The sequence below is a fragment of the Aspergillus luchuensis genome, chromosome 3 (assembly GCF_016861625.1).
Source record: "Aspergillus luchuensis IFO 4308 DNA, chromosome 3, nearly complete sequence".
Lineage (NCBI taxonomy): Eukaryota > Fungi > Ascomycota > Eurotiomycetes > Eurotiales > Aspergillaceae > Aspergillus > Aspergillus luchuensis.
The window spans coordinates 1,511,103-1,536,502 of record NC_054851.1 but is presented as its reverse complement, the minus strand read 5'-3'; the positions used below and the strand labels follow the sequence as shown (position 1 = coordinate 1,536,502).

The window sequence follows — 25,400 nt, the reverse complement described above, 5'->3', positions numbered from 1 at the left end:
TACTACGACTACGACTATAACAACTTCATAATTTCCCTACTTCTACTCTTTAAACGAACTACGACTTTGTGATGATGACCTCGAGAAGAGAAGGGCACGAAGAATGGGTAATATCTGGGAAAGAGCAACTTACTTCCGATGTAGAGCGAACTCTGAAGCTTGCCAACGATTATGCTCTTGGTTCGATACGCTCCGATGGGCATTGGTGCGGGGAGTTGAGATCCAATGTCACTATCACGGCCGAATACATCTTCCTTCGACACGCTTTGGGTCTAGACTTGAGAGCCGATAATGCGGCTTACTGCAACTATATACTATCACAGCAAAACTGCGATGGCTCATGGGGCCTAGCACCTGAGTATCCAGGCGATGTATCGACCACGACTGAAGCCTTCTTAGCACTCAAGTTGCTGGGGGCGAGTCCGGACATGCCGGTCATGCAACAAGCCCGTGCATTTGTTCTCAAAGCGGGCGGTGCTGAGAAAGTTCGCGTTTTCACTCGCATCTTCCTGGCAACTTTCGGATTGTTCCCATGGGATGCAGTGCCCCAGCTGCCCGTGGAGCTAATTCTTCTGCCTTCCAGTTGTCCAATCAACATGTACACTTTAGCGTCCTGGGCCCGAGGAACCATTGCCCCGCTGCTGATTATCTGCCACCATCGGCCCGTGTACGCGCTACCGGAGGACTACCTAGATGAGCTATGGCTCAATCCGACGGACAAAAATGTGCCGTATGGCTCCCCGCTCCGGGATCTGCTGTGCCAGGGAGACATTACTGGACTTGCATTTAGTGTCGTGGATAACTTGCTTTACTACCTGAATGGTCTCCGTTCCGTCCCTTTGCTCCGATCATACGCCCGACGAAAATGCCTACAGTGGATCCTCGAGCGCCAGGAGCCCACTGGTGACTGGGCTGGGATCTTTCCTCCGATGCATGCCAGTATTTATGCGTTCGTGCTGGAGGGCTACGAGCTGGATGACCCTCCAGTCCGCCTTGGAATTCAAGCATTGGAAAACTTTGCTTGGGAAGACGAAAAGGGCAAACGAATCCAAGCATGTGTTTCTCCCGTGTGGGACACAGCTCTGATGTCGATCGGGCTCTGCGATGCCATGTCGCCCGATAAGCACGTTCTCCAGCAGGCCATCACTTGGATCCGGAATCGCCAATTGCTGAAGCCCTGCGGGGACTGGCGGATCTACCGCCCTAAGCTAGCCCCCGGAGGGTTTAGCTTCGAGTACGAGAATAGCCACTACCCCGATGTGGACGACACCGCGGCCATCATCCTGGCTCAGTTGAAGCAGGATCCCCAATCTGTCGCTTCGGACTCTGTGATTGCAGCTGCAACATGGATCCTAGGCATGCTGAACCCTGATGGCGGCTGGGCCGCCTTTGACGTTGAGAATGACAAGCTGTTCCTCAATAAAATTCCCTTCAGTGATATGGACAGCTTGTGTGACACCTCCTGTGCCGATATTACTGGGCGGATTCTGGAAGCCTTCGGATTGATGATGAGGCGTGAATCGAAAAGGCCCATCCTTTCTCAATGTTACGGCATGCATGCACTCGGGGGATCACATACCTTGCATCCACACAAGAGGCCAACGGAGCCTGGTTCGGACGATGGGGTTGTAATTACGTCTATGGAACGTCTCATGCACTGTGCGGATTGGCCTACTACATGGAAGATGACAAGCGAGTCAGTGGGCTAGTGGCGCCGGCGCTACAATGGCTAAAATCCAAACAAAATGACGACGGCGGTTGGGGCGAACCGCTACTATCCTACCGAACAACAGGCACTCAGCTGCAGCAGCAATCAACTCCATCACAGACTGCATGGGCGCTAATGGGACTATTGGCCCACCTTCCCCTCACTGACCCTGCTATTGAGCGTGGGATCCGGTGGCTGGTATGTTCACAACAACCAGAAAAGGGCATTGGAGCTTCCTGGCCCGAAGCGGTCTACACGGGAACAGGATTTCCCAATCATTTCTATCTGGGCTACGACTACTATCGGCATTATTTCCCTATGATGGCCCTTGGCCGCTATTTGCAGGCGAGTCGGGCCCACGCCTGAAGATGCCGCAAGGAGGTGATCCCAGCCACCCGATCGATCACATACGTCTGTCTTTCTGAATAAGACTGTAAAAACCATGTAAACAGAGACTTTGTGGCGATATCTAGATTATGAATTCATGTTTATTGTTTGGCAGCGCTATCTTGAACTGTATTTACTACATCTGAAGTACTTTTAAACTTCGACCGTTTACCAGTATGTCCTTGCAGCATGGTAGCAGCGCAACCTTAAACGCCGTAGGAAGTTTCTTTTCTTTTCTTTTCTTTTCTTTCTTTCTTTTTTTTTTTTTTTTTTTTTTTTTTTTTTTGTTCCCACCAGTACTGCCAAGTGCCAACAAGTGGCCAAACCTAAGATTAACTTTCATAACCGTAACCTTTCTTCAAGAATAGACTTTATTCAACGCACATGCAGAAACGCTGTAGCACCACCGAGAATATTGAACATCGGAAAGAGATAATACTCATGGATTGTGACGGATCCTATCAAAATACCGTGCGTGAATGAGACATACTTGAAAAAAGCGAGACAAGGCCCATCTATAGTTGCCACCAATTTGTTTTGATTAATTAGCCGAGCTGACTCGGCATAATGCAGGTGGATATTACTGGTATATACTCGGTAATTGCCCCTTACTCAGTCGACCGGAAACTAGTCCCGGGGTGTGATTGATAGCACTTAGCTCGATGACAACAAGGAACCTCGAGAGTCGAGACGTTCCGCACGAGATACGTAGCACACATACTGGTTTGTTTGTCTGTCGGGTGGCCCGGGATTTGATAGAGCAGACTAAAAATTTGGTAGTCGGTCTAGTGGATGTGGATAGTGTATGCAATATGCATACTACTCCGCTTCCTTGGTTGGGATCACAATGGGGGTTTTGTCTATAGTTGGATGGATTTGGTAGGTGCTCCGTAGAATAGGCCAGGGCTGAAGGGCTGAAGGGCTGAAGGTTAGGGAGTAGTAGGACTGCGACGGCTGGACCAGATTTGACTTCTGAGGCACTTCTTAAAAATCATTGGCTGATGTGTAGGTATGTTGTGAGACATTGTAGATTGGGACGGGCTCTTCAGCGGGCGTGCAAGTATCTCGAGGAGGATCCTGCTCTGCGGGGGCGAGTGGGGCGTGCGGCTGAGGTGCATGATTGTGCTGGATGAAGTTGTCTTTTCGCCACATCATTCTCCCTTCCTTCAAGTGGATCAAGTTAGATCGATTGGATAATTGTGAACAGGACGGAGCTCATTGTTTGTTTCCCCTCCTGTGGAACTCCGAGCATCGCTCCTGCCCTCCTCTCCCGTTCCCGATTAGCATTCGTAACTGCCGTAATGGAGATGAAGATGAAGATGAAGATGACAGGTCGTGCAGAAAAGTAGAGAGACCGGGGGTCCTTGACATGCCTCTCTATCTCTGCATCCCCCTCCCCCTTCTTTCTTTGGCTCTCGCCTTGCACGACATTCAAACATCATGATGGAGTTCTTTTCAAACTTCAGCCGGGCCCGGCCAGCAACTGTGCCCACTGACAAGGTTGTCCCTCTACGGTACTGGGATGACCTGGACTATCTCCGTCGACTCTGCCATGACTTCACCTTCCGTTTTGACGACGTACTGGACGCCTCCAAGCTCGATGCTGCTCTGGCACGTATGACGGAGATTGGAGACTGGAACCAATTGGGAGCTCGTCTGCGCCTGAATGTATGGTTATGAAGATCAAACCAGGTCCTTCCAGGATCAACCAGGCTAACTCTCTTTCCAATCCAGGACCAAAATCGCCTCGAATACCACATTCCCGCTGAGTATACCAAAGCGCGGCCCGCATACAACTTCACCACCACCGAGTATGGGTTGCGCATCTCCGAGCACGAACTCGGTAGACAGCTACCAAAATCAGGCCAAGATCAATCGGTTCTCTCGCCTTCGCCTGCTGTCTTCGCTCCCATTGTCCGCCATGCGGATAGTCCTCGTAAGCTGGCTGACTGGATATACACCGACCGGCCACAACTTCATATCCATGTTTCTGTCTTCCAGGACGCGACTCTTGTGACGGTCAGCTATGTTCATACTCTGTTCGATGCTATTGCGAGGTCAACTTTCTTCAACGCGTGGATATCTGTTCTGCGGGGTCGAGAAGACGAAGTACCGCCTTTCATCCCTTTCGAACATGATCCTCTGCGCACACTGGGTACAGAAGCCCCGGTAAAGCCCTATAGTAACTATGATCGCGCTCTTAGCGGACTTAGCCTTGTGATATTTGGGCTGCGGTATCTATGGGAGCTGTTCTGGTATCAGCAAGAAGAGGAACATCCCATTCGCCTACCAAGACGATGCGTGGAACGGCTGAAGGAATCCGCTCGTAAGGAGCTTGCTGCAATGAGCCCTGATAACGAGAATAAAGCGCCCTTTCTGAGTGAAGGTGACGTTGTAATGGCGTGGTGGGTGAGGACTATTGTCACAGCTCTGAATCCGGCGCCAGATCGAACCATCATGGTCATGAACGTTTTCAACGTATGGGCGCTTTTCGAGGAATGGTTCCCAACTGGCGGCGCGGGATTCATTGGTAACGCCTTTTTCTATTCCTACACGCTGCTAGTTGCAGGCCAGGTTATTCAGGATGCTAGCCTCGCATATGTGGCGTCCAAAAACCGTAAAGCCCTCATGGAGCACCGGACAAAGGAACAAGTTCAAGCCATGACATCCATGCAGAGGGCATCGTTCACTCGAACACCACCAGTTGTCGGAGATGCCAATTTGCTATTTATGGCATGCACGAATCAGCACAAGGCCAGGTATTTCGAGCTGGACTTTTCGGCTGCCGTGGTGGCCCCGGGAGTGCCTCTGAGCGAACGGCCACATGCTCTAGGTAGACCGTCGTATATCAACGACATTGAGACTTGTCAGGGGTACCCAACCCGGAACGTAGTCAGAATTATTGGGAAGGATGCTGCGGGTGACTATTGGCTTTTGTTCAAGACTCGACCGGGCGCGTGGGCAGTTATTCATAGACAGTTGGTAGCGTTGCTGAAGCTGGATGAGAAAGAATGATGTATGTCAGGCAGATTAGTTAGTACGAGAAGCTTGAGACCAGTGGGTCTGGATATGGAAAGAACTATGAGAGTGCCGTGACCCACGTAGCAATCGCATCTTAGTCCAATCCATCTTAGTCGATCGCATCTTAGTCCCTATAAATGGACCGGTCGCCCGGAACATTCGCTCACGGTTTAGCGCCTTGGGACAGAGCTACGCATAAGCATGTCCAGCCAGGGGATCCCACTTAAGGTTATCCAGCCCACTGCTGACACAATACAAACGGCAGAGATCATCCGGTCTCAAATCCATATAGAGCGCAGCACCGCCAACATTTTCACCATTTACCGAAGCGCCAACGCATCCCAGCTATGTATGCTGTTCCTATCAGTGTGCTGCGCAATAGGCGCGGGCGCAGCGATGCCTCTAGTAACCGTTGTGTACGGGAATTTTGCACGCGAATTCATCACCGGAGACAACAATGCACCGGATGAGATTCGAGATCGTGTTCAGCGCCTCGCGCTCTACTTGGTGTATATCGGTAGGGAGATCTGCATAACCCGTTATCTGCCACCATCTGACGCAACAGCGCAGCAATCTGGTCTCTAGTCACCACCGCTATCAGCACGTTTGGCTTCAACATCATTGGGGAAAAGATATCGCGCCAGCTTCAGCAGAAATACCTCGCTTCGGCTTTGCGGCAGAATATGGCTTACTTCGACGTAGTCGGAATTGGAGAGTTGACGTCTCATATGGATCAGGATATGAAACTGATCCAAGCTGGTATCTCGCAAAAAGTTGGTGAGCTGCTTTCTGGGCTGTCTGGCTTTGTGGTTGCTATTGTTTGTGCATTCATCCAGAATGGGCGCTTTGCAGGCATAATGATCTCTCAGCCCATAGCCCTGCTTACACTCATCGGGGTGTTGGGGGGTTCCTTGAGTGTAACACAGCGAAGGGGTCTGGCTCAGTACGTCAGAGCAGATAATCTGGCCCAGGAAGTGCTCAGCGCTATGAGGAGTGTCATTGCTTATCGGAGCCAGGAAAGGTACGGCAAAAGGTATTACGAGGCGTTGCGACGTCCAGCTGAGTTAGACTTCCGGGAGCGCTTCATTTTTGGGATGCTTGTTGCGGGGTCTTTCATGGTTATGCACTGGGCGAATGGTTTGGGTGTATGTATATCGTCTTTCCTTTCGGTGTTTCTGCGACAACCAGATGAGTCCCTGCTGACAACTGCCAAGTTCTGGCAGGCTGATCATCTCCTCCGCCAAGGGCGTTGCACTATTTCGGAAGTTTTGACTATTCTGTATGCAATGGCCGTTGCAGGAGGAATGCTAAGCCAAGCATTGCCATCCATTGTCAATATCACACAGGCCAATGCGGCCGCCAGTCGTGTCTTCTCAGTCATTGAGCGGAAGTCACCCATAGATCCTTCTGCATGTACCGGGGTGATGCACAGTCGGGTCAGGGGGGAGATTAGCTTCGAAGGTGTACACTTTACATATCCTTCGCGACCTGAAGGGGAGGTTCTAAAAGATGTCAATTTCGTTGTGCCTGCCGGGCATACTGTAGCGTTTGTGGGACCATCCGGGTCTGGGAAATCAACCGTGTTTGCCCTTCTGGAACGACTGTACCATCCTCACAGCGGTCGGATCATGCTGGATGGCGAGCCAATTGATGCCATGAATGTCTCGTGGCTAAGATCGCAGATTGGGTATGTCGGTCAAGACGTCACTTTGTTCCGTGCATCAATACTCGATAACATCGCATATGGGCTTCCCGAAGCTGCAGCTGAGGTGCTTCAAAACTATCATTTTCTGCCTCTCAGTCTCTTATACTGATTTTGTGATGCAGGATATGGACGCAAACGCGATACGAAAGCTGGTAATCGAGGCGGCCAAAGTTGCCCAAATTCACGACTTCATTGCGAGTCTGCCCGAAGAGTACAACACCATAGTTGGGGCACATGGATCGAATCTCTCAGGGGGCCAGAAGCAGCGTCTTGCTATTGCCCGCGCAATCATATCTCAACCAGCAATATTACTGCTGGATGAGGCCACAGCTGCACTTGACAGTCGGTGTGAGAAAGCAGTGCAGGAGGCGCTGGACAACGCCGCCTCAGGACGAACTACCCTAATAATAGCTCATCGGCTGTCGACAATCCAGAATGCCGATAAAATAATCGTCATGAAGGACGGTCAAATCCTAGGTCAGGGCTCCCATTCAGAGTTATTGAGTACATCTGCGATGTACCGAGAATTAGTGAGATATCAGGCGCTTGAAACACCCCACCGATCAGAGGACGACAGGCTTATCAGCCAAATACCCCATTCGTTGGGCGCTCACGATGAATATTCCAAAGATACCTTGGTCAATTTTGATACGGTGGATATACCAGACGACGGCCCATTAGCAGTACGGTCGTCCAGTAGCAGTGTCAGGCGAGTTTGGAGTCTCAATAGACCAGAGTTGCCATATACAGTCGCTGGCGTGAGCTTCAGCGTTTTGGCTGGAATAACATATCCGGTTCAAGCTATCTTCTTCGGTAACGGGATCATATCAATGATCAATCCTGACCTCAGTACCGATGGACATAATGTTCAATTCTGGGCCTCTATGTATCTTACCCTCGGTATTATCGCATTTGTGGTTTATTCTGCACGGGGATATTGCTTTGCCGTGTCCGCATCACGGTTGGTTCTCCGAGCCCGCTCGCAGTTGTTTAAGCATTTGATTGTGAACGATCTCCCCTTCTTCCAGGACAAAGACAACTCAATTGGTGCATTGGTCAGCTTCCTTGCATCTGGACCTCGGCAAATCACTGGCATTTCGGGAACATCACTGGGGCTTGTGGCTGAAAGCATTGTGATGCTCGCGACCGGAATTACCATCGGATGTATCTTTGGGTGGAAGCTTGGTCTTGCTGCGACAGCAACGGTCCCATTAGTAGTTTTTTCCAGCTTCATGCAATACCATACCGTGGCGCAGGTACAAAAGCACATCACGCGTGATACTGGTGCTGTCGCCATTGCACATGAAGCCCTATCTGCCATCAAGACTGTAACAGTCCTTGGTCTGCAAAAGACCATCAGCGCATCGTTCGAAAGTGAAAGCCATCGAGACAGCCAAAGCAATTACTGGCTCATGTTTGCCGCGACATATGCGTGCACCACTTCCCTCCGCGTGATGAGCATCGCTTTCGTTTTCTGGTACGGCGGTACACACCTAATCGCGACTGGCGAATACAATGTCCAGCAGTTCTTCATCTGCTTTGCAGCTACAATGTGGGGATCACAGTCTGCGTCCGTGCTATTCGCCCATGCTCCTGACATCGTAGGCTCTGAAGCTGCTGCTGCTCGACTGGAGAAGCTGATGCAAGCCGGAATATCGTCAGCCGCCCACAGAAAACTGAATAATGGCAACGCTAACGTGCCAAGTATCACCGCAAACGTTTCGCTGCGACGCGTCAACTTCAGATATCCAAGCCATCCATCTCGGATAGCCTTGAACGACGTCAGTCTCGATGTGCCAGCGGGTGCCTTTATTGCTCTTGTTGGTGCTACAGGCAGCGGGAAGAGTTCAGTGATAAATTTGCTGGAGCGCTTCTATACCAGCGAATCTGGCGCAATAGCACTAGATGATATGTCCATTGAACAATATGACCTCGACAGTTACCGAGGGTATCTAGCACTGGTCGACCAAAACCCTTGTCTTATTGGTGAAGACCTGCGCGACTGCCTGCAGAGTGGTGAGGTGGTCGTATCAGACACCGAGATTCTAGCCGCGCTAAAGGACGTTGGGTTAGCCGATTTTGTGGTAGGCTCTTTCAACTCTTCCTATCCCCTTGTTACAAATTCTGACTATTTTGGTTCTTGTGTCAGCTGTCACTTCCTCAAGGATTAAGCACCTCCATCATGGCGAACGGATCGACCCTGTCTGGGGGGCAGCGCCAGCGCATGGCCATCGCGAAGGCGCTTCTATGTCGACCAAAGATTCTGTAAGCGCCCCTTGCTATAGAAAGCGCTTGATCAGCGAGTTTTGACATTTCTCAGTCTACTTGATGAGGCAACCTCTGCCCTGGACTCCGCCTCAGAGGAACTAGTCCAGAGGACAATTCAGCGTGTGATGAAAGGGCGAACGGTCATCGCTATTGCCCATCGACTAAAGACGATTGTCGATGCTGATGAGATCTTAGTATTCAAGCATGGACAGATTGTAGAAAGAGGTAGCCACGGGAAGTTGATGCAACTTGAGGGTGAGTATTGGCAGATGGCCAGGTTACAGTCGCTGATGGGGGAAGAATGAACTGGAAGTTGAGAGTGTATATGCCTGGTTTGCATATAGTTCGGCTATGCAGTAATGAATGAACATAGAATATTGGTAAGCGGGTAATTTTATGAAATTTCCGAACCAAGAAATCCAAGACCCTGAGCATTATCATGTGACCCAACATTAGGCTTGGCATGTCCGAAAACAGACTAGTCAAGTGACCGGCATGGAAGGTCTGATCCCCTCCCAAAACAATCCATGCAAAACGAGTACGAGCGGAATCACCGGATGCCACCAATTACTCCCACCCCTTGGCAGACAGACCTGTCCAACTATTAGATGCTCCTTGGCATATTTCTTTTAAACGAGTCTCAGCAATCAAATTAGTTGACTACCTGATAGGTCGGTCAAATTAGAAGTGTTGAACACTCCGCTCCTTCCTCTCCCCTTGTAGATAGGCAACAACCAATACCTGCACGGAAGAAATTGATAGCTCCGAGATTGGCAGGGTCCTGTTCCCTTCCGCTCAGATGCGTCGGAGAGAATGAGCGAATTGGTAGTGCTTGGGTTCGGCCATCAAGACTAAAGTAGCATTTCTGTGGGGACGACTAGTCAGGAAGTCCAGGGGGGTTAACCTAACCTGATGGTGGAAAGCAACCTTGGTTCTTCCGAATAAGGGGCAGTTCGTTACGGTATTGGGAGTTAGGGGTGGGTGTATGGATGTTGTACGATGGTGGTATGTACTACTTACCACTGACCATCAACTTTTGTAAACTCTCTGGAAGCAACCCGACTGTTTCAGGAGCGCGATAAGATTCTGACATATACTCCGGTAGCGGAGTCTAGTACTCATTCCATCTGATGGAGAGATCTTAATTTGGGGGCGGATAGATGTTAGAAGTTGGAGGGAGATATACTCGTAAGCATGTATATAGAAGGACCTGACTCGAGTCAGTGCAAGGATGGTTAGCCTCGATGGTTGTGTATCCAGTAGTTGTTTGGTCGATACTGCAGGGCGTACATGTAGGGCATTTGTCTGCCCTACGAGGTGCATGATGTATCGATCTCGCTGGACATTATTAATATGTCTCTTGGCCTCAGCATCCTTCTGTCTTGGCCTCATAGCAGGAGCGGAATCCTATGTATGATTCGTGCCAACACAGTCCCCCCCCCCCCCTTGTGCTTTAGGGGGGTTTCAACACTGCAGGTCATCGTCTGAGAACCAGCCGTCCGACCTCCGAGTTGCCCTGCTTGCAGTGAAGGGAGGGACACGGACACTAAAACACAATGGGGAAGTTTTCAAGATGGTGTCACCGTGGCACGGATAATTAGCCAAAGCCATCCTGCATCTGTGCTGTGCTGACTAGACACAATGGACATTACGACCAAGGAGACCGAGAGGTGCGTGTAGCCCTATGAATCAGTTGGCTGCTTTGCTGATGCTGGTTGGTGATACGGTAAGCGGATGGTACGGAAGGCGTTTCCGTATGTAAGCCGTAACATCCCTGGGAGGAAGATAAGTGGGGAGGGAGGGAGAAAAAAAAAAAACAGAGCCAAAGACACGTCGGGAAAGATGGCACGCGAGACCCGATTCTTTTCTCTCTTTCTGCCCTGAATTCGGCCAAAATCAATCAATCAATTATGGAGCGCCGTCTCCTTTCGGTGGATTCTTTAATGGTTGCCTAGGAACTATTCCTCTCGTGATTCCGAAGAGAGGAGACCATCCATCCTGACACTTTTCCTACCAAGTATCGCAAGTAGCTTCTCTCTTTGTCCTCATGGGAATGGAGCATTGGCATGCCAGGCGTTCTCAGAGCAGCCAACCAGCTCCCTGTCGTCATGGCTGTTATCCTTGCCGATCCGGACCTGCAGAGCGTCATCCACGGAAAGGGTCCAAGGCCTATTCCCAACGCGCCAATGTAATATTCTATCTAATGAGGGTCCTCAGTGGATCTCCCAAATGTCGCCCCGCTTGGCTGGTTGAAGTCACCCCGTTTGTACGGAGTCGTATTTGATTTTATTCTTCCTCGGCCTTAACCAAATCTCCCTCTTCCCCCCCCAAAGGTGCAAAGCTTTTTTCCCGTCGTGTTGAACTGTACGGATTCGTCGGATCTTTCGGTTTGATTTGCGGGCTCGTGTGGTTCTCGAAGCCTGTCTAGTCGGACTATCAAGAACCGTTCCCCGTGCTTTTCTCTCCTGATCTTCCTTTCCCTTTCCCTTGTATCTTTCCCCCCTCAGTCTATCTTCCCCCCTGTCTTGTCCATGCCTGATTGGCGTGTCGAGTCGGGCTGGCACTTACTTGGCTGCTCTCATCGTTAGCACCGGTGGCCTTCTTTTCTCTCGTCCGATGCACCACGCGATTTGAAAGGTTCGACGTATGCGGCTATAACGCATTCGAGCAACGACTTGGCAGCCCTGTTCTGATCCCCCGCATCGACCGGATCACTGCTCATACTCACCCAACCACCGCCTACTCGGTCCAGAATGCAAGCAGGGGCATGATTGACCTCCCGAACTATTCAACAACCCTTTTTCAAGCATACAACATTGACCTCTGCCGCCGGACATGAACCCTCGGGGCCTGCTGGCCGTCCTCACCTGCGCGATCTGGTCAGCGGTGGCCACAGCACGCCCCAGCCCCGCAGAGCAGAGCAATCACGGCAGTTTCATCAACCGCAATGACCCAGACCCGCTGTGGCAGAAGTACGGGCTGAACAAGTCAGACGAATTCAAATACTTCCATGAGCCCGGTCGTGACGATACCCTGGGCCACTATGACTCGCGGTTTTTCCAAGGGGAGCCGGTTCCGGACGCGGAGCGATCTATCACATTGACACATATGATCCGAGCATATCTGAACTTCTTCGAGGATAATGGACTGGAAACATGGATTGCGCATGGAACATTGCTGGGATGGTGGTGGAATGGCAAGGTGGGCGATTCCTGATGCACCAGGCATGGTTAGTTTGGGCCGGTCTAACCCTCTTTCTTTTTAGATCATGCCCTGGGACTGGGACATCGACACTCAAGTCATGGATACCACATTATTCCATCTCGCCGACCATTTCAACCAGACTGTTGTACAGTATACCACTACCGACCCCGACGTCGAGCGCCGGTACCTCCTGGATATAAACCCGTGGGCGCGTCAACGTGATCGCGGCATGGGACTGAATATAATCGATGCGCGCTGGATCGACATCACCACGGGGCTATACATCGATATCACAGGGCTGAGTCGACTGACGGCCGAGAAGCCCACAGAATGGGAGTGCAAAAATGGGCACAAGTATCAGACACACGATATATACCCACTGCGGAGATCGACGTTTGAGGGCGTGCCAGCCAAGGTGCCCTTTAGGTACGATGGAGTGCTAACAGAGGAGTATACAAAGAAAGCGTTGACCCAAACGCAATTTCACAAGTGAGTGAATCGCTTTAGCCGAGAGGTGCCTCATACTGACATGTGATAGTCATACGTGGGATCCGGAACTCGAAGAGTGGGTGCTGGATGTGCCGGCCACAATGGACGACCGGCAGTATGAGTGAGCCAGCCATTTTGGCTGCATAGTTTTCTTATTATCGACTGTCATAAGTGCATCATCGGATGGTGTCATGGTCATTCTTGGTATATAATCATATAAGGATCGGAGTTCAGGGTACAGGCGGCGTTGTGGACAGTCAGCATTCTGCAGAGTCAATCTAGTGGTCATACAATCTTTCTGCAACATTTCGCACGAGCTAAATCAGGCGTAGTGCAATAGTAACAGAGTATGACCCGCGGGGTGATCAATCCCAAACAGCATCTCTCAACGCCAAACAAAGGCGGACCAGCCGAAATTAAGCAGCGACGATCTGCTCGCTACCTGAGGCACCAGTACCAGGGGCCCTGCCATTACATACCAGTAAAAAATAGTGAAACCATACTTACCTTAATCGACTAAAGCTTATCACCTATCAACACGTGACATGCTTATCGCCTTATCGCTGACAAAACAAGATCGAACTGCATCGAAGATCATCACCACTTCTTTCTCTCTGTATATAACTCACCTTCCTCCCCCATAAACCCCCTTCATTTCACGCGCCACCCTCACACATCCATCAGCAACCATGACCGACTCCGAAACCCCAACAGGGGACATCCTAACCCTGCAAATCCACCACCGCAACGCCTCCCACCCCCTCACCCTCCCAACAACCAGCACCCTCACAGACCTAACAGAGCTCATCTCCTCGACATTGCAAATCCCTCCAACCCACCAAAAGCTCCTCATCTCCCCCTCCCCAGGAATGCTCAAACACCCATTCCCACCAACACCCCTGCAAGACCTCCTCCCTCTCACCTCCCCCAAATTCAAACTCACCCTGCTGGGCACACCCCCACGAGACATCGAATCGCTCAACACGCACGGCACCGAACTCAAAGCCCGCGCTGAAGCCCGCGATCGCGCGCATCGTCTCTACGCCGCGAAACCCACTCCCTCCAGCACCTCCTCTAACATTAGCAAAATCCACACTCTCTCAAACAGCGCCAACGGCAGCGGCTCCTACACTTTCCACCGATGTGTTCCGCTCCCGCATCTTCCTAACCCTTCTAAATCATTGACGTTTCTTGAGCGCCTCCGCGACGACCCCGGGATTAAGTCTGCGATGCAGAAGCATAAGTTCTCTGTGCCGCTGTTGACGGAGATGGATCCCGCTGAGCATACGACGAGCGAGTCGAGAACGTTGGGGTTAAATCGGAATAAGGGCGAGGTGATTGAGTTGAGGTTGAGGACGGATGCGTATGATGGGTATAGGGATTATCGTACGATACGGAAGACGCTGTGTCATGAGTTGGCGCATTGTGTGTTTAGTGAGCATGATCGCGATTTCTGGGTTTTGACGAGCCAGATTGAGAAGGAGGTTGAGAGGGGGGATTGGACGAAGAGTGGCAGGACCGTTGGGGAGCAGGATTTTTATAATCCTGGGGATTGGGAAGGGGTCAGAGAGCATGGGTTGGTGGTTGATGAGAAGGGGTGGACGGGAGGGCAGTTTGTGCTTGGTGGGGGTGGTGGTAGTAGTGGTGGAAGGGGAGAGAGTCGGAGGGAGGTTTTGGCTAAAGCAGCGGAGGAGAGGATGAAGAGGGCGAGGGAGAGAGAAGGGGAGGGGAGGTCTTGAGTAATGGTGGTTTAAGTGGTTCTTGTATAGTTTTTGATTCGGCGTAGCATCTTGGTATATACTCCTTTCCGATCCCAGCATTTAATGACATGAAATGACATGACATGATACCATATTTTGGACAATTACAACTGCTCGTTCACGAACAGACCAGCCATACCCTGGCCCGTGCCAATGCACATACTTGTCACCAGGACCTTCTTCTTCGTCCGTCGCGCCTCACTGAGGATCGTACAGATCTGGCGTGCGCCCGTTGCGCCCAGCGGGTGGCCGAGGGCGATGGCACCACCACGGGGGTTCACCTTGGCGTGCTCCAGACCCAGGTTGTTGAGACAGTAGACAGCCATGGAAGCAAAAGCCTCGTTAATCTCGTAAATGTCGATGTCATCCTTGTTCAAGTTGAACTGGGACAGCAGCTTGGGGATAGCTGCGGTGGGACCAATACCCATGATCCGGGGCGGCACTCCCGCGACGGTGGCACCGCAGAACTTGGCCAGGATGGGCTGGTTCAGCTCAATAGCCTTGGAGCGGCGCATGAGAAGAACAGCGGCGGCTGGACACACATCATCATCAGTATAGTCCTCGTAACAACCATCACAAAGATTACTTACCACCATCCGTAACCTGACTCGAGTTACCTCCCGTGCTCCGGTTACCGAACTGCGGGAAAGCAGGACGGATCTTGCCCAGAGACTCCGGCGTCGTACCATAGCGAATACCCTCATCCTTGGTCAACGTAACCTGCTTCACCTCCCCAGTCTTCGGGTCCTTGACCTTTGTGGTGATGGGGACAATCTCGTCATCGAACCAGCCCGCCTTCTGAGCTTCCTCCGCCCGACGGAACGATTCTGCAGCATATTTATCCTGCTGTTCGCGCGTGATGTTGAAGTCTGCACCAACGTTCTCCGACGTCTGTCCCATAGGCTGCATGCAGTCCGCCGCTTCCTGGTTGCGAAGGACCTCCTCGTTGAACGGGCGCGGCAGCCGGTCACCACCAACGGACATCAGCTCCGCGCCAACAGCGATACCCACATCAATGGCACCGAGTTGGATCTGGTTCGCGATGTCCTGTACGGCCTTCAGACCAGACGAGCAGAAGCGGTTCACGGAGGATCCACCGGCTGTGTGAGGGATGCCGGCTGCGAGGGAGGCAGCGCGGACGAGGTAGGCTGCTTTGCCGTCGCCGACCTACATTCATAGTATAAGAGTTAGTAATCCGGTTTCTATAGACAGGACAAGTTGGCGCTCACATTTCCCAGACACACATCCTCAACCAGAGCGGGGTCGATCTTAGATTTAGAGAGCACTTCCTTCAACAGTGCATAAAGGATATAGTCCAGTTCTGTGTCCTTGAATCCACCTTTGACAGCCTTTGCGAGGGGCGTGCGCAGCGCGAGAGTGATGACCACATCGTCTGGATTCTTCTGGGTGCTGGGGGTGCTGATTAGTGGTGTTTGTTTGCCGGAAACGGTCTGGAGCTTACATTGCGGCGAGTCCGCTGTTACCCGATGGCTTCAGGTGACTGAGGATAGAGTTTAGACGATCTGCTGCCATGGTGTTCTGTGTAGCTGTTGAAAGATTCAGGGGTCAGTTTCTGGAAGGTCGACTGGTTGGGGGGAGCTGATAGCATGAAAGCGGAGATGAGTTTGTCAGGCGCAATCTGGTATACCAGAGCAAGGTGCGGCTGTTCAACAAGTCGATGAGTATATACGTACCTGTGAGAAGATAGATAATGCTAAAAGATCAAGAAGGATTAGAAGAAAGCGGAGCAGAAGAGGGGAGAGGGAGGATGATATAATGAAGGGAGTAAATGCGGTGGTTCTCCAATCCAGCCGAACAGCCGAGGTTCTTTCCCCTCTAGGACGGCCGATCAGCACTAACAGTACTTTGCCTCTCGGCCATTTTATGAGGAGTGGGAAGTATCTCCGATGTGCCCCAACCTCGGCGACGATGATCACCGTTACATCTTAATCCCAATAGATCAAAAGCTACCGTGTTTCTAACAAAAAGCAATATATGTACAGGTGGCCATTTGCCACATTGCGCCCAAATAAGCAAAACCAGTCCAAGCAAACTCAACACCCTATCGCCTGCCCATGATCATACGTCCAGCAAAAGTTCCTTTAATATCAGTCAACCAATCCCATACCTACAAATGATGATGCTGCTCGTCGTTGCTAATAACGCTGCCAATCTCGGACCAGCTAGCCGGAGTAGCTGCACCGGAGCGCTCAAAGTCGCTTAGCGTGCCTTCAGACCCATCCCCTGCAGACTCATAGATTTGGCTGAAGCTACCGGCAGTAGACGGTGTAGATGGACGCTCAACGTGATGACCCTCGGAGTGTAGGTCGGATAGGTCTGAAAACGGAGACCTCAGGTCCCGCCCAGTGCCATTGACAGCTTGATCCTCCGGATGAGCATAGATAACCTGAGAATAATCTTCGGTGTGGCTAGATGCAGGTGTGTCGGGACGATGGTAGCTATCCGATCCTACAAGGTGTTCGTCCTCACCAAACTGGGAATGGAATGAGGTCGCAAGCCTTTCCGGTGCTTCCGACGTTGGTGTGAACTCAACAAGCGACGGGGTATGAGAGCCAGGGGACGGAATTGCAATCTGTAGGCGACTCCCGATGTTGTTTGAGCCATCGATTTCAGCCATAGGAGTGGACGTTCCAGTCTGCTTGCCGCGTTGAACAGGCTGCGACGTCGTTACTTCCACCGCCGTCGAGTTCGCCATTGAATCATTCACCGGAGGCTCTGGACTATCCAAAAGCCGGCCACTATCATCCACCAGAGCGTCAAAGCTGCTTGCTGGGGCTCCGTCTCTAGTCTTGCGACGGGCTTCGAGCACGCTGCGTCGCCGCTGAAGCTCTTCCACCGCTAACCGCCGTCGCTCCTCAGCCGCAGCGCCCACCTCTTCCGTCATCGAGATATCCTGCCGTAGAGCGGCTGCGTCTTGTGGATGGATCTCATCGCCGAGATGGTGGAGCGCCAGGGCGATCTTCCGTCGTGAGGTATTAACCCATTGTCGGAACTGGGGCGATTCGTAAACCGCGATACCTGCAGCGACAAGCGCCGACACGGTGATGATAATGCCTGAAAGGTCAGTACCACCGCTTCCGAGCTGAAAGCACTTGCGTAGAATAGCCCTTTCACATGCGAAAAGAAAGAAACTACAATGAAATCATCGCACAGACGATGCGGATCGAGCCGGGCTCGAGCAGCTCATAGATCATGATCATTTTCCTGATAAGCACACCGCCCGGGTAATACAACAGAAGCAAGGCTGTTTAAGCATTAAGGAAACAATGAAAGGACCCTTTAAAGCAAGCATACCTTTGGCAACCGGCGTAGGCATGGCGAAACACCCTCAGTCGCGTCCAAAACAGATCTGGGTGAACAACAGCAGGCAGCGGTAGTAAGGTGAGTGTCGGCGTCACCTCCAGCTTGATCAGGCGGATACCCGGGTTCATTTTCCCCGCCGCCCGCCACATGTGACCCGCCCCAGCCCTTATCCGGCTGCCCTACCTTGCAACCCGATCCGGCATCCCGCGTTTCCCCTCCGCCCGATCAAAACATCAACATCAACATCAACACCTTCAACTTTCGCATTGCCTTTGCGCGCCTGTACAATCAATAACGACGTTCAATTCGCTACACAATAGAAAGCCATTATGTCTCGCCCATCCTCCATGGCGCAGCGCCCCCTCACGCTTACAGAGGAGCTTGAGAAGCTCGAGCAGTCAATCACCCTGACCCTTCAAGGTAACAACATCACTTGATATAGCTCCTGTATACACCTCTGACTTTAGTCCCCACCAGAGATCGACCACAACTTTAGCCAAGCCCACCGCATCGTCACAACCAACATTCTTCCCCTGGTCGAGCAATACGCAGAAAGCTCCCGCGACGTCTGGGATGGCGCAAAGGTACATCACCTACCCATGTTCCCCAACAACGAGCCCTGCAGGCACTCTAACTCCCCACCAGTTCTGGAAACAATTCTTCGAAGCCAGCGCCAATGTCTCCCTCTCGGGTTACGAGGAGAAACCCGAAGGAGAAACCACCGTCCAAGAACCGAGCAACCTAACGGCCGAAGAAGACCAAACCGTTACCGAAACAGTCGGCGAAGACGACAGCCACCACCAACTCCACCGAGCCGACGACATCGAACTCACTTCCCTCAGCCTCTCCTCCCACAGCACCCCTCGTGTCGCCGGCCACGACAACCGCTACGCTGCCCATGACGACGACACCTCGTCCATCGCGCACCCAACCCCAGATACCCGCTTCCGCGACGATGATGACGACGAAAACGACCCCTACCTCCCCACCACCCCAGCCAAATACTCCTCCGCCAAAACCCATCACTACACCGACGACTACTCCCACAACCAATCTCATACCCCGATGTCCTCCTCACCATTCATCCCTCCCGCCGAAGACCCAATCATGCACCAGATGGCCGACAAAACATACCGTGTGCAAGCCACCCCTCTCGGAAAGGGATACGGATACGAATCCCGGTCCAAGTTTACCGTTACACCAAAGACAACAAACAACAGCAAGAAGTACGCGTACGATGACTCTCCAATTTCCAGCCCGGAGCCGGAAGCCCCGAAATTGCATGCGGAGATCTTCTCCTCTCCTATGAAGGGCGTGGAAACGCCGAATACGGGCCGCAAGAGGAGACCTAGTGCGAACCGGCTGCGGATTACCCCGAAGCCCGGGATAAGCGTGCTGACTCCTGCGCGCGGCGGCGGCGGTGGTGGTGCGAGACGGTCGGCTTGGGACAGTGATGATGACTTTGATGACGGGGATGAAGACTTGGGCCCGAGTCCGCCTAAAACGATGCAGTTTCACATTCCGCAGAGTCGTTTGATGAAGACGCCTGGTTAGTATACTTGCTCCCTGCCCCTGTCTATCCTGTATGGTTTGCCCTTTTACAGATGCACCAGTTGCTAACCAGAGTATGCTACAACAGCCAAGGAAGCATCGAAACGCATTGTGGAAGACCTACTCTTCACCGCCGGAGCCAATGATACAACAGACGACCTGCCAATCGAACAAAGTCCAAGTATCATCCAACGAGTGGAGCGACTGGAAGATGAGACATTCTAAAATAGCTGTTACTCATTCAAATAAGATATAATATTTCCCACTCCTCTTTTCACCTGGTGTATCTCATCACCGTAATATAAACACACTAGACATCATACGTTCTACACAATACGCACAGAAACAAATACCCCTACAAATAAACCTATAATATACAACTAGTAGACAAGCAACCAAAGCACAATCAATCAAATACTACTACAACTCCATAACTCGGATCTATCTATCAATCAAGCAGCAACAGCAACAAATCAGCTAACTAAATCACACACACTCACATCCCTAACGACAAGACGCCAACGCTCACTCTCGATCTCATCGATAACTTCAGAAATCGCCTAACAAACATACCACAATTCAAAGGCAAATGAGTTTATAAGAATGGATATAAACCGAAGGGGGGGGGAGGGTAGAGAGAGACACTGAAGGAAGACCCTGGTCAGGTATATACATACCAGACTGTGGTCCCCAGACAGTGTGCAGAGGGTACGAGAGACAGATCGACTGCATCGGGAGAGAGAGCAATATCACATCACCATGGACTAAGAACTAGCTTCGAACCTGCGGGATAAATCAAGCAAGCAAGCGGAGAGAGAGAGAGAGAGGAAATGAGACAGATTACATGGGGTAAATTCAAAGAGGGGGGGAAGAGGATTCGGGAAGGAAAAGAAAACTGAGACACATAAGGGTATCGACGGGGAGGCAAGGCGCTGATCAGATATATCATTCGAGAATGATGGTGGCAGGGCTTTTGAGAGTTTGATGAGGCATGATGGATTGAAAGAGGATGGGTGTATGAATGGGGGGGAAAGGAGAATCAAAAGACCAAGACATCCGTGCCGCCGTGATATATGTACAACTGTCGTACTGACAGGGTTCGGGGTATTCTAATGAAGAAAGGAAAATTGGAATGGGTGCATGTCACTCCAATAGCCAAAAGTGGGAAGACCGATTCGAGAAGCAAAAGAAAATGGGGAAATGGACCGTTTGCATCCTCGCGCCCCTCCGGACCAGGCCGATGGTTCAATCAAAAACGAAACTGATAGCGTTCTAACCCTGCAAACCCATGAAGATTTCCTGACAGTTCTCAACCAAGAATTTCAAGACCTCATTCTTCTTCTGCACATCAGTCATTTCACGTGCGAGACTTTCGGGCCGCATGATGGTTGGCGCAAACACCACGGCGATGTTCTGGCTGGTCATCAGGTTCTCCTTCTCGCGCTCGACCACGCGCTTCAAGTGGAACACGAGGAACTCGAGCACATCCTGGTGAACGCGCGGCAGCTCGCGCAGATTCTTCTGTAGATGTTCGACCCGGGCGGGTTGAGAAGTGATCTCGCCCGAATCGATGATCTTCTCGTAGACGTCAAAGGTGATGAGCGGCATGGGCAGCTTGCGGAAGTACTGCTTCAACGCAGAGGTCACAGCATGAATATCGAGGTCAGGATCGGAAATATCGTAATCCTGTGGAGAGCGCTCGAAGCCTTCCCGAATAGTCTGAATTGCAGAGCTGGCGCCAGACTTCCGGTAGATACCTTCCATATCCATACCTAGGTGGACAGTTAGCATCCCTAGCGCACGTCCGTAACTGGCACCACATACCTCGTAGTTCGACCTCCTGAATACAGCGAGTAATGATGGCGGGGATGATGCTCTTCTCCTGCTCCATGCGTTGTTCCAGATCTGTACCGAAGAGGCCTGCTGATCTATATTAGTTATCTGCTTGTATGCAAGTGGAACAAAAGAAGCCAGATACTTACCACCAGGAGCAGGGGTTTCAGCCAGAGCAGGGACGCTGTCGGTTTGCGGCATCCGTAGTCCTGTTTGTTTGCTCCGCTGATTGCCGAAGAAGCCAAATCCGGGGCGACTTGGATCCTGCGTTTGGGAGCGTGGCAGACCCGGGTTACCCTCAGCGGGGGTCGCTTCGCTCGACATGAAGGCACCCTTGAGACCCTTGGTGACGCCCTTGGCGACGTTCTGACCGCCCTTTTTCCAATTGAACTTGCGAGGCTGTCCCTTTCTGATGCTAACCACTTGGGGACCGGGAACAATTGTAGCTGGTTCAGCCTCCTCTGAGATGTTTGTCGTCGCCACCGTAGGAACCAGATCACTGTTGGCCGCCTTGAGAGCATCAATAGCGGAGAGGGACTTCTCCTTGCCATGAGAGTAAATACCAAGACCGTTAGCCCCACGACCGTCCGTCGGGTTGGCCTTATAGAGCTCTTGGATCTGATGCACCAGCTGGTTGTTCAGCTCTGCCAGTTGAGCGTTCTTGGAGGACAACTGCTCGAATTCCTGGAAGCTCTTGTCCTTCATACGGTTCAGGTTGGCCAATTCCTCCGCAGCATCGTTACGTTTCTGCACCAGTTCTTCGATCTGTGGCGTAAAGGTATCCTTCAGCTTCTGTATAGATTCCACAAATTCCCGCAGGACATGGTTGGTCAGCTTCCCAAGATCGAGCGAGCCACCGTTGCCACGTTTTTCAGCCTCGAGGTGCTCGGTCAGCACGGTGAGTTCACGCATGGCAATCTCCTTCTGTGCATCCAAGACCACCATCGTAGAGCGCTTCTCGTGAAGTTCAGTGTTAACCTGCTTGACATCGGCACTTGCATTCAGCATCGCCTCCATCTCGGCGATCTTCTGTTCCCGATCGGACACGCGTTGCCGTTCCTTGCGCAGCTCATTACGCAGCCATGTCACTTCCTCGGGTCCTGCATTCTCAGGAGAAATCACAGACGGGCTCGCCAGGTCGGGTATCGCTGCAGATCCGTTAATAGGCGACTTCGGCCATTTGGCGTCCCTTGATAGGCGAGAACCTTTATCGCTGTAGCTGCGGCCATGGCGAACAGAGTTCGAAACGCGTCGTAGGAAAGACTCACTCGTCTGTGCATTGTTGCCATCGTCCGAGCCCATGATACGGGCCATATCTTCGTCCATGGTGAAGTCACCGCCACCGCTGTACCGCAGCAACGAGGGAGAACCCGCACCGTCAGTTTGGCGGTAGGATTCTACTTGTTGGAGAGTGCTGATAGAGTTAGGACGCGCGGGGGGCTTAGCCTGATCGTTCAATTCACTGCGTGGGGTCCACGTGGAGTCGCCAGTCCGAGGTGTACTTCTGCTCACACCGGTCCTGTCAGTGGATCGCTCGCTCCACTGGTCGCTGGGGGTAACAGAGGACGGGCGAGGAGACGTTCCGGGCTCTTTCCTCGATGGTTGATGCAGCCTGCTCTCCAGGGAATCGGCCCGTTTTGGATGCTGCACGCTCGTGGAGGACAAGAACGACTGGGCAGAGTCTACCGATCCTGTCGTCTCGTGCAAGCGACGCAGCTCATGCGAAGGCCGAGTCGGAAGTGTGGTGGTATTGTCACTGGCAGTTCTCTGAAGCTCTGGGGCCAAACCCTCTCTTTGGACGGTTGCCGATTTGGTGCTTTCGGGGCTGGGAGTGGAGAAAGTGCTGGTCTCCTTACGACCCAGGTCAGACCTGGAACTGCGAGCGGAAGCCGATCTGGCGGTGTTTGTGCCGTTGGCGAGGTCATCCTGACGCCAACGTGCCGCGTCAAGATCACCGCGGTCCCGGCCCTTTTCCTGGTACGCAATATGCGGAGATGAGCTTTCCGACCCATGAGGCGACTTCCCGTACGTTGTGGCAGGTAACTGTCCGCGCGCAGACCGCTGTTCTTCGGAGGGGTCGAACGCAACAGGGATCAAGAATTCACCACCGCCATCTGCCTCCGGTTGAGGTATGACTGAGTGTCGATTGCTTCGGTAGGTGCTCGAAGGGAGAATTAGGTTGTCTATAGAATTTTGACGAGTTAGTCCCTCAGACACCACAAGTTTCACAAACCACAGAGTATCCTACCTTGATTATCTGCAGCCGCACCGGTAGCAGAAGCGCTTCTGCCCCTTCCTGCGTCCAGCGCAGGCGCAGCTCCTCGCAACGTCGTATCGGGGGTTGCATCTGAATACGCATCGGCAGCTGCCTCGTCGGAGCCACGAGGCATCAGTTCGGGGTCCTCCGAGGGCAAGGAAGGGAGTGATTTGTCTAGCTTCATGTTCGCCGGCGTCTGCTTCCTCGACGGTGCTACATTCCGATTCCTCTTTCTTCGACGCTGCATGAGGGATTCATGGCAGTCCATACAGAATATACCCTGCGAGGTTCGAGCATAGCGCAGGTTTTCGATCTTCCTCTTGCAGTTCCGGCATCGAAAGCATTGTGCGCAGAAAGCCTGCTCGCCCGTCAAGATGGCGAGGTCTTCGATCTTGTTCCCACACGAACTGCAGCTGTACGTGCAGTTGCTGCAAATCAACGAACCATCTCCCAGGAGTAGCAGGTGTGCGTCGGAATCGAGAAGGGTACCGCAGGTGCTGCAGCAAAAACATTCAATGTGCCATCGATTGCCCGCTACACGGGAAGTCAAGAAAGGAGCGGTCAGCCACTTGTCAAAACAGGGGTCATGAGGACTCAATGCAAACCTACCAAGTTCGAAAGCTTTGCCCTCTTCTAGAATCTGTTCGCGAAAAAAGCTAGGTTAGCATGCGATAAACATTGTTACTCCAGTCAGAGCCTCCTGCATACCTCTCCACAACCCTTGCAAGGATACGGGATATCATCCTGGTCCATCGGCGATTCTGGATACGCGGGGGACTCCATCCTGTACTCCTCGCTCTAGTAGCGACCGAGACAAACAAGCTAAACACGACGAGTTGATCGAGGAGGTCAACGACAACGTGAATCCGGAAATGCGCCCGCGATGCTAAGGTCAGAGTGTTTTCGTCCAAGTCGTTAAGGAGTTCTCGATGTCCCGTTACGCATGCGACGAATTCGAAGTGGAAGGCGTGAATGCCGGTCTTGTTCGACGAGTAGAAATATCGCTAGAATATCATACAGCGAGGGAAATGCGAAACGGGGGCTTGTCAGGACGGGGAGTGTGTACAAGGGCTGTAGTGCCGGGGGGGGATATGCGGGAGGGAGGACACGAGTCCGCGCGCAGAATGGAAAATGCAATTAACTCCCACCACCAACAGAGAGCAAGAGAATGATAGAATGACGAACGAGTCTAGTGAGTAGAGTGATTAGATTAATAACAGGGTTAGTCGCAGATCGACCAGGGTCAACATGGTGGAGGAGGGGGGAAGGGGGGAGGGGAGAGAGGGGGGGAGATGGAAGTGGGAAAAGACAGGGAGAGCAAATAATAGTAGCAGCTGCTGGGGACTTGGTTGATGAGTAGCGCGAAATAGGCCGCCGGACCAGACCAGCAGCAATGCCGACCAGGGGCAAAAAGACGGGGGGAGAGGGAGGGAGGAAGGACTATCACTAACCAACTACCTGACCGCGGACGGAAAGCAACAATAACCTACTACAACCACCACGCACCACGTCAGACCAAAAGGAAAAGAAATAAGAGAAACAAGGGAAGGAAGAATGAGAGCCAGTCAACAGGGCAGACAATCGAGCAGGGGGAGGAAGAGGAGGGTGAAAGTAGAGTAGAAGAGGTTGAGTGAGAGATCGAGACGAAAGAGAGTTTGAGGCCGAAATGAAACACACCAAACGGGGAGCGTCGTTTCAGATAGACTCGCCGCGCGGAACCCCATCATCCTATCCTATTCTTACTTCCTTCTCCCGCCATGATATTAGCGAGGATGATTGTGGTCAGAGCTCTATTGTCTGGAACAATAACACTTTTTGGAGGGAAAGTGAATCAACCCCCCATTCATTCCAACTGAATCCACTCGTTTTTATTAGTTATGGCCTCCTTGGATG

The 25,400-nt window shown here is 52.0% G+C and overlaps 9 protein-coding genes across 9 annotated transcripts; 6 read left to right on the top strand and 3 right to left on the bottom strand.

Moving 5' to 3' along the window:
• Positions 1–71: 71 nt before the first annotated feature.
• Positions 72–1,709, top strand: AKAW2_30529A (uncharacterized protein; the record flags this gene model as incomplete). The annotated part of the gene is made up of 1 exon (XM_041687053.1): positions 72–1,709. One exon carries the CDS (start codon positions 72–74, stop codon positions 1,707–1,709), a length of 1,638 nt encoding a protein of 545 aa, XP_041540976.1.
• Positions 1,710–3,535: 1,826 nt separating this feature from the next.
• On the top strand, positions 3,536–5,110 carry AKAW2_30528A (uncharacterized protein; the record flags this gene model as incomplete). Its single annotated transcript, XM_041687052.1, has 2 exons — positions 3,536–3,763; positions 3,830–5,110. The coding sequence occupies 2 exons, from the start codon at positions 3,536–3,538 to the stop codon at positions 5,108–5,110; spliced, it is 1,509 nt and encodes a 502-aa protein (XP_041540975.1).
• A 207-nt stretch (positions 5,111–5,317) lies between these two features.
• MDR1_2 (ABC transporter ATP-binding protein) lies at positions 5,318–9,394 on the top strand (the record flags this gene model as incomplete). Its single annotated transcript, XM_041687051.1, has 5 exons — positions 5,318–5,633; positions 5,687–6,885; positions 6,944–8,905; positions 8,971–9,086; positions 9,142–9,394. 5 exons carry the CDS (start codon positions 5,318–5,320, stop codon positions 9,392–9,394), a joined length of 3,846 nt encoding a protein of 1,281 aa, XP_041540974.1.
• A 2,530-nt stretch (positions 9,395–11,924) lies between these two features.
• Positions 11,925–12,907, top strand: AKAW2_30526A (putative mannosylphosphate transferase (Mnn4); the record flags this gene model as incomplete). The annotated part of the gene is made up of 3 exons (XM_041687050.1): positions 11,925–12,290; positions 12,355–12,782; positions 12,832–12,907. The coding sequence occupies 3 exons, from the start codon at positions 11,925–11,927 to the stop codon at positions 12,905–12,907; spliced, it is 870 nt and encodes a 289-aa protein (XP_041540973.1).
• A 564-nt stretch (positions 12,908–13,471) lies between these two features.
• AKAW2_30525A (putative zinc metalloproteinase) lies at positions 13,472–14,521 on the top strand (the record flags this gene model as incomplete). The annotated part of the gene is made up of 1 exon (XM_041687049.1): positions 13,472–14,521. One exon carries the CDS (start codon positions 13,472–13,474, stop codon positions 14,519–14,521), a length of 1,050 nt encoding a protein of 349 aa, XP_041540972.1.
• A 125-nt stretch (positions 14,522–14,646) lies between these two features.
• kat1 (putative 3-ketoacyl-CoA ketothiolase (Kat1)) lies at positions 14,647–16,075 on the bottom strand (the record flags this gene model as incomplete). The annotated part of the gene is made up of 4 exons (XM_041687048.1): positions 14,647–15,074; positions 15,133–15,709; positions 15,772–15,952; positions 16,005–16,075. 4 exons carry the CDS (start codon positions 16,073–16,075, stop codon positions 14,647–14,649), a joined length of 1,257 nt encoding a protein of 418 aa, XP_041540971.1.
• A 595-nt stretch (positions 16,076–16,670) lies between these two features.
• AKAW2_30523S (uncharacterized protein) lies at positions 16,671–17,879 on the bottom strand (the record flags this gene model as incomplete). The annotated part of the gene is made up of 2 exons (XM_041687047.1): positions 16,671–17,617; positions 17,858–17,879. The coding sequence occupies 2 exons, from the start codon at positions 17,877–17,879 to the stop codon at positions 16,671–16,673; spliced, it is 969 nt and encodes a 322-aa protein (XP_041540970.1).
• Positions 17,880–18,195: 316 nt separating this feature from the next.
• On the top strand, positions 18,196–19,642 carry ASK1 (DASH complex subunit ASK1; the record flags this gene model as incomplete). The annotated part of the gene is made up of 4 exons (XM_041687045.1): positions 18,196–18,286; positions 18,344–18,450; positions 18,512–19,415; positions 19,506–19,642. The coding sequence occupies 4 exons, from the start codon at positions 18,196–18,198 to the stop codon at positions 19,640–19,642; spliced, it is 1,239 nt and encodes a 412-aa protein (XP_041540969.1).
• Positions 19,643–20,689: 1,047 nt separating this feature from the next.
• Positions 20,690–24,290, bottom strand: AKAW2_30521S (putative Rho GTPase activator Rga; the record flags this gene model as incomplete). Its single annotated transcript, XM_041687044.1, has 7 exons — positions 20,690–21,189; positions 21,242–21,337; positions 21,400–22,398; positions 22,519–23,433; positions 23,499–24,041; positions 24,117–24,147; positions 24,216–24,290. 7 exons carry the CDS (start codon positions 24,288–24,290, stop codon positions 20,690–20,692), a joined length of 3,159 nt encoding a protein of 1,052 aa, XP_041540968.1.
• Positions 24,291–25,400: the final 1,110 nt, after the last annotated feature.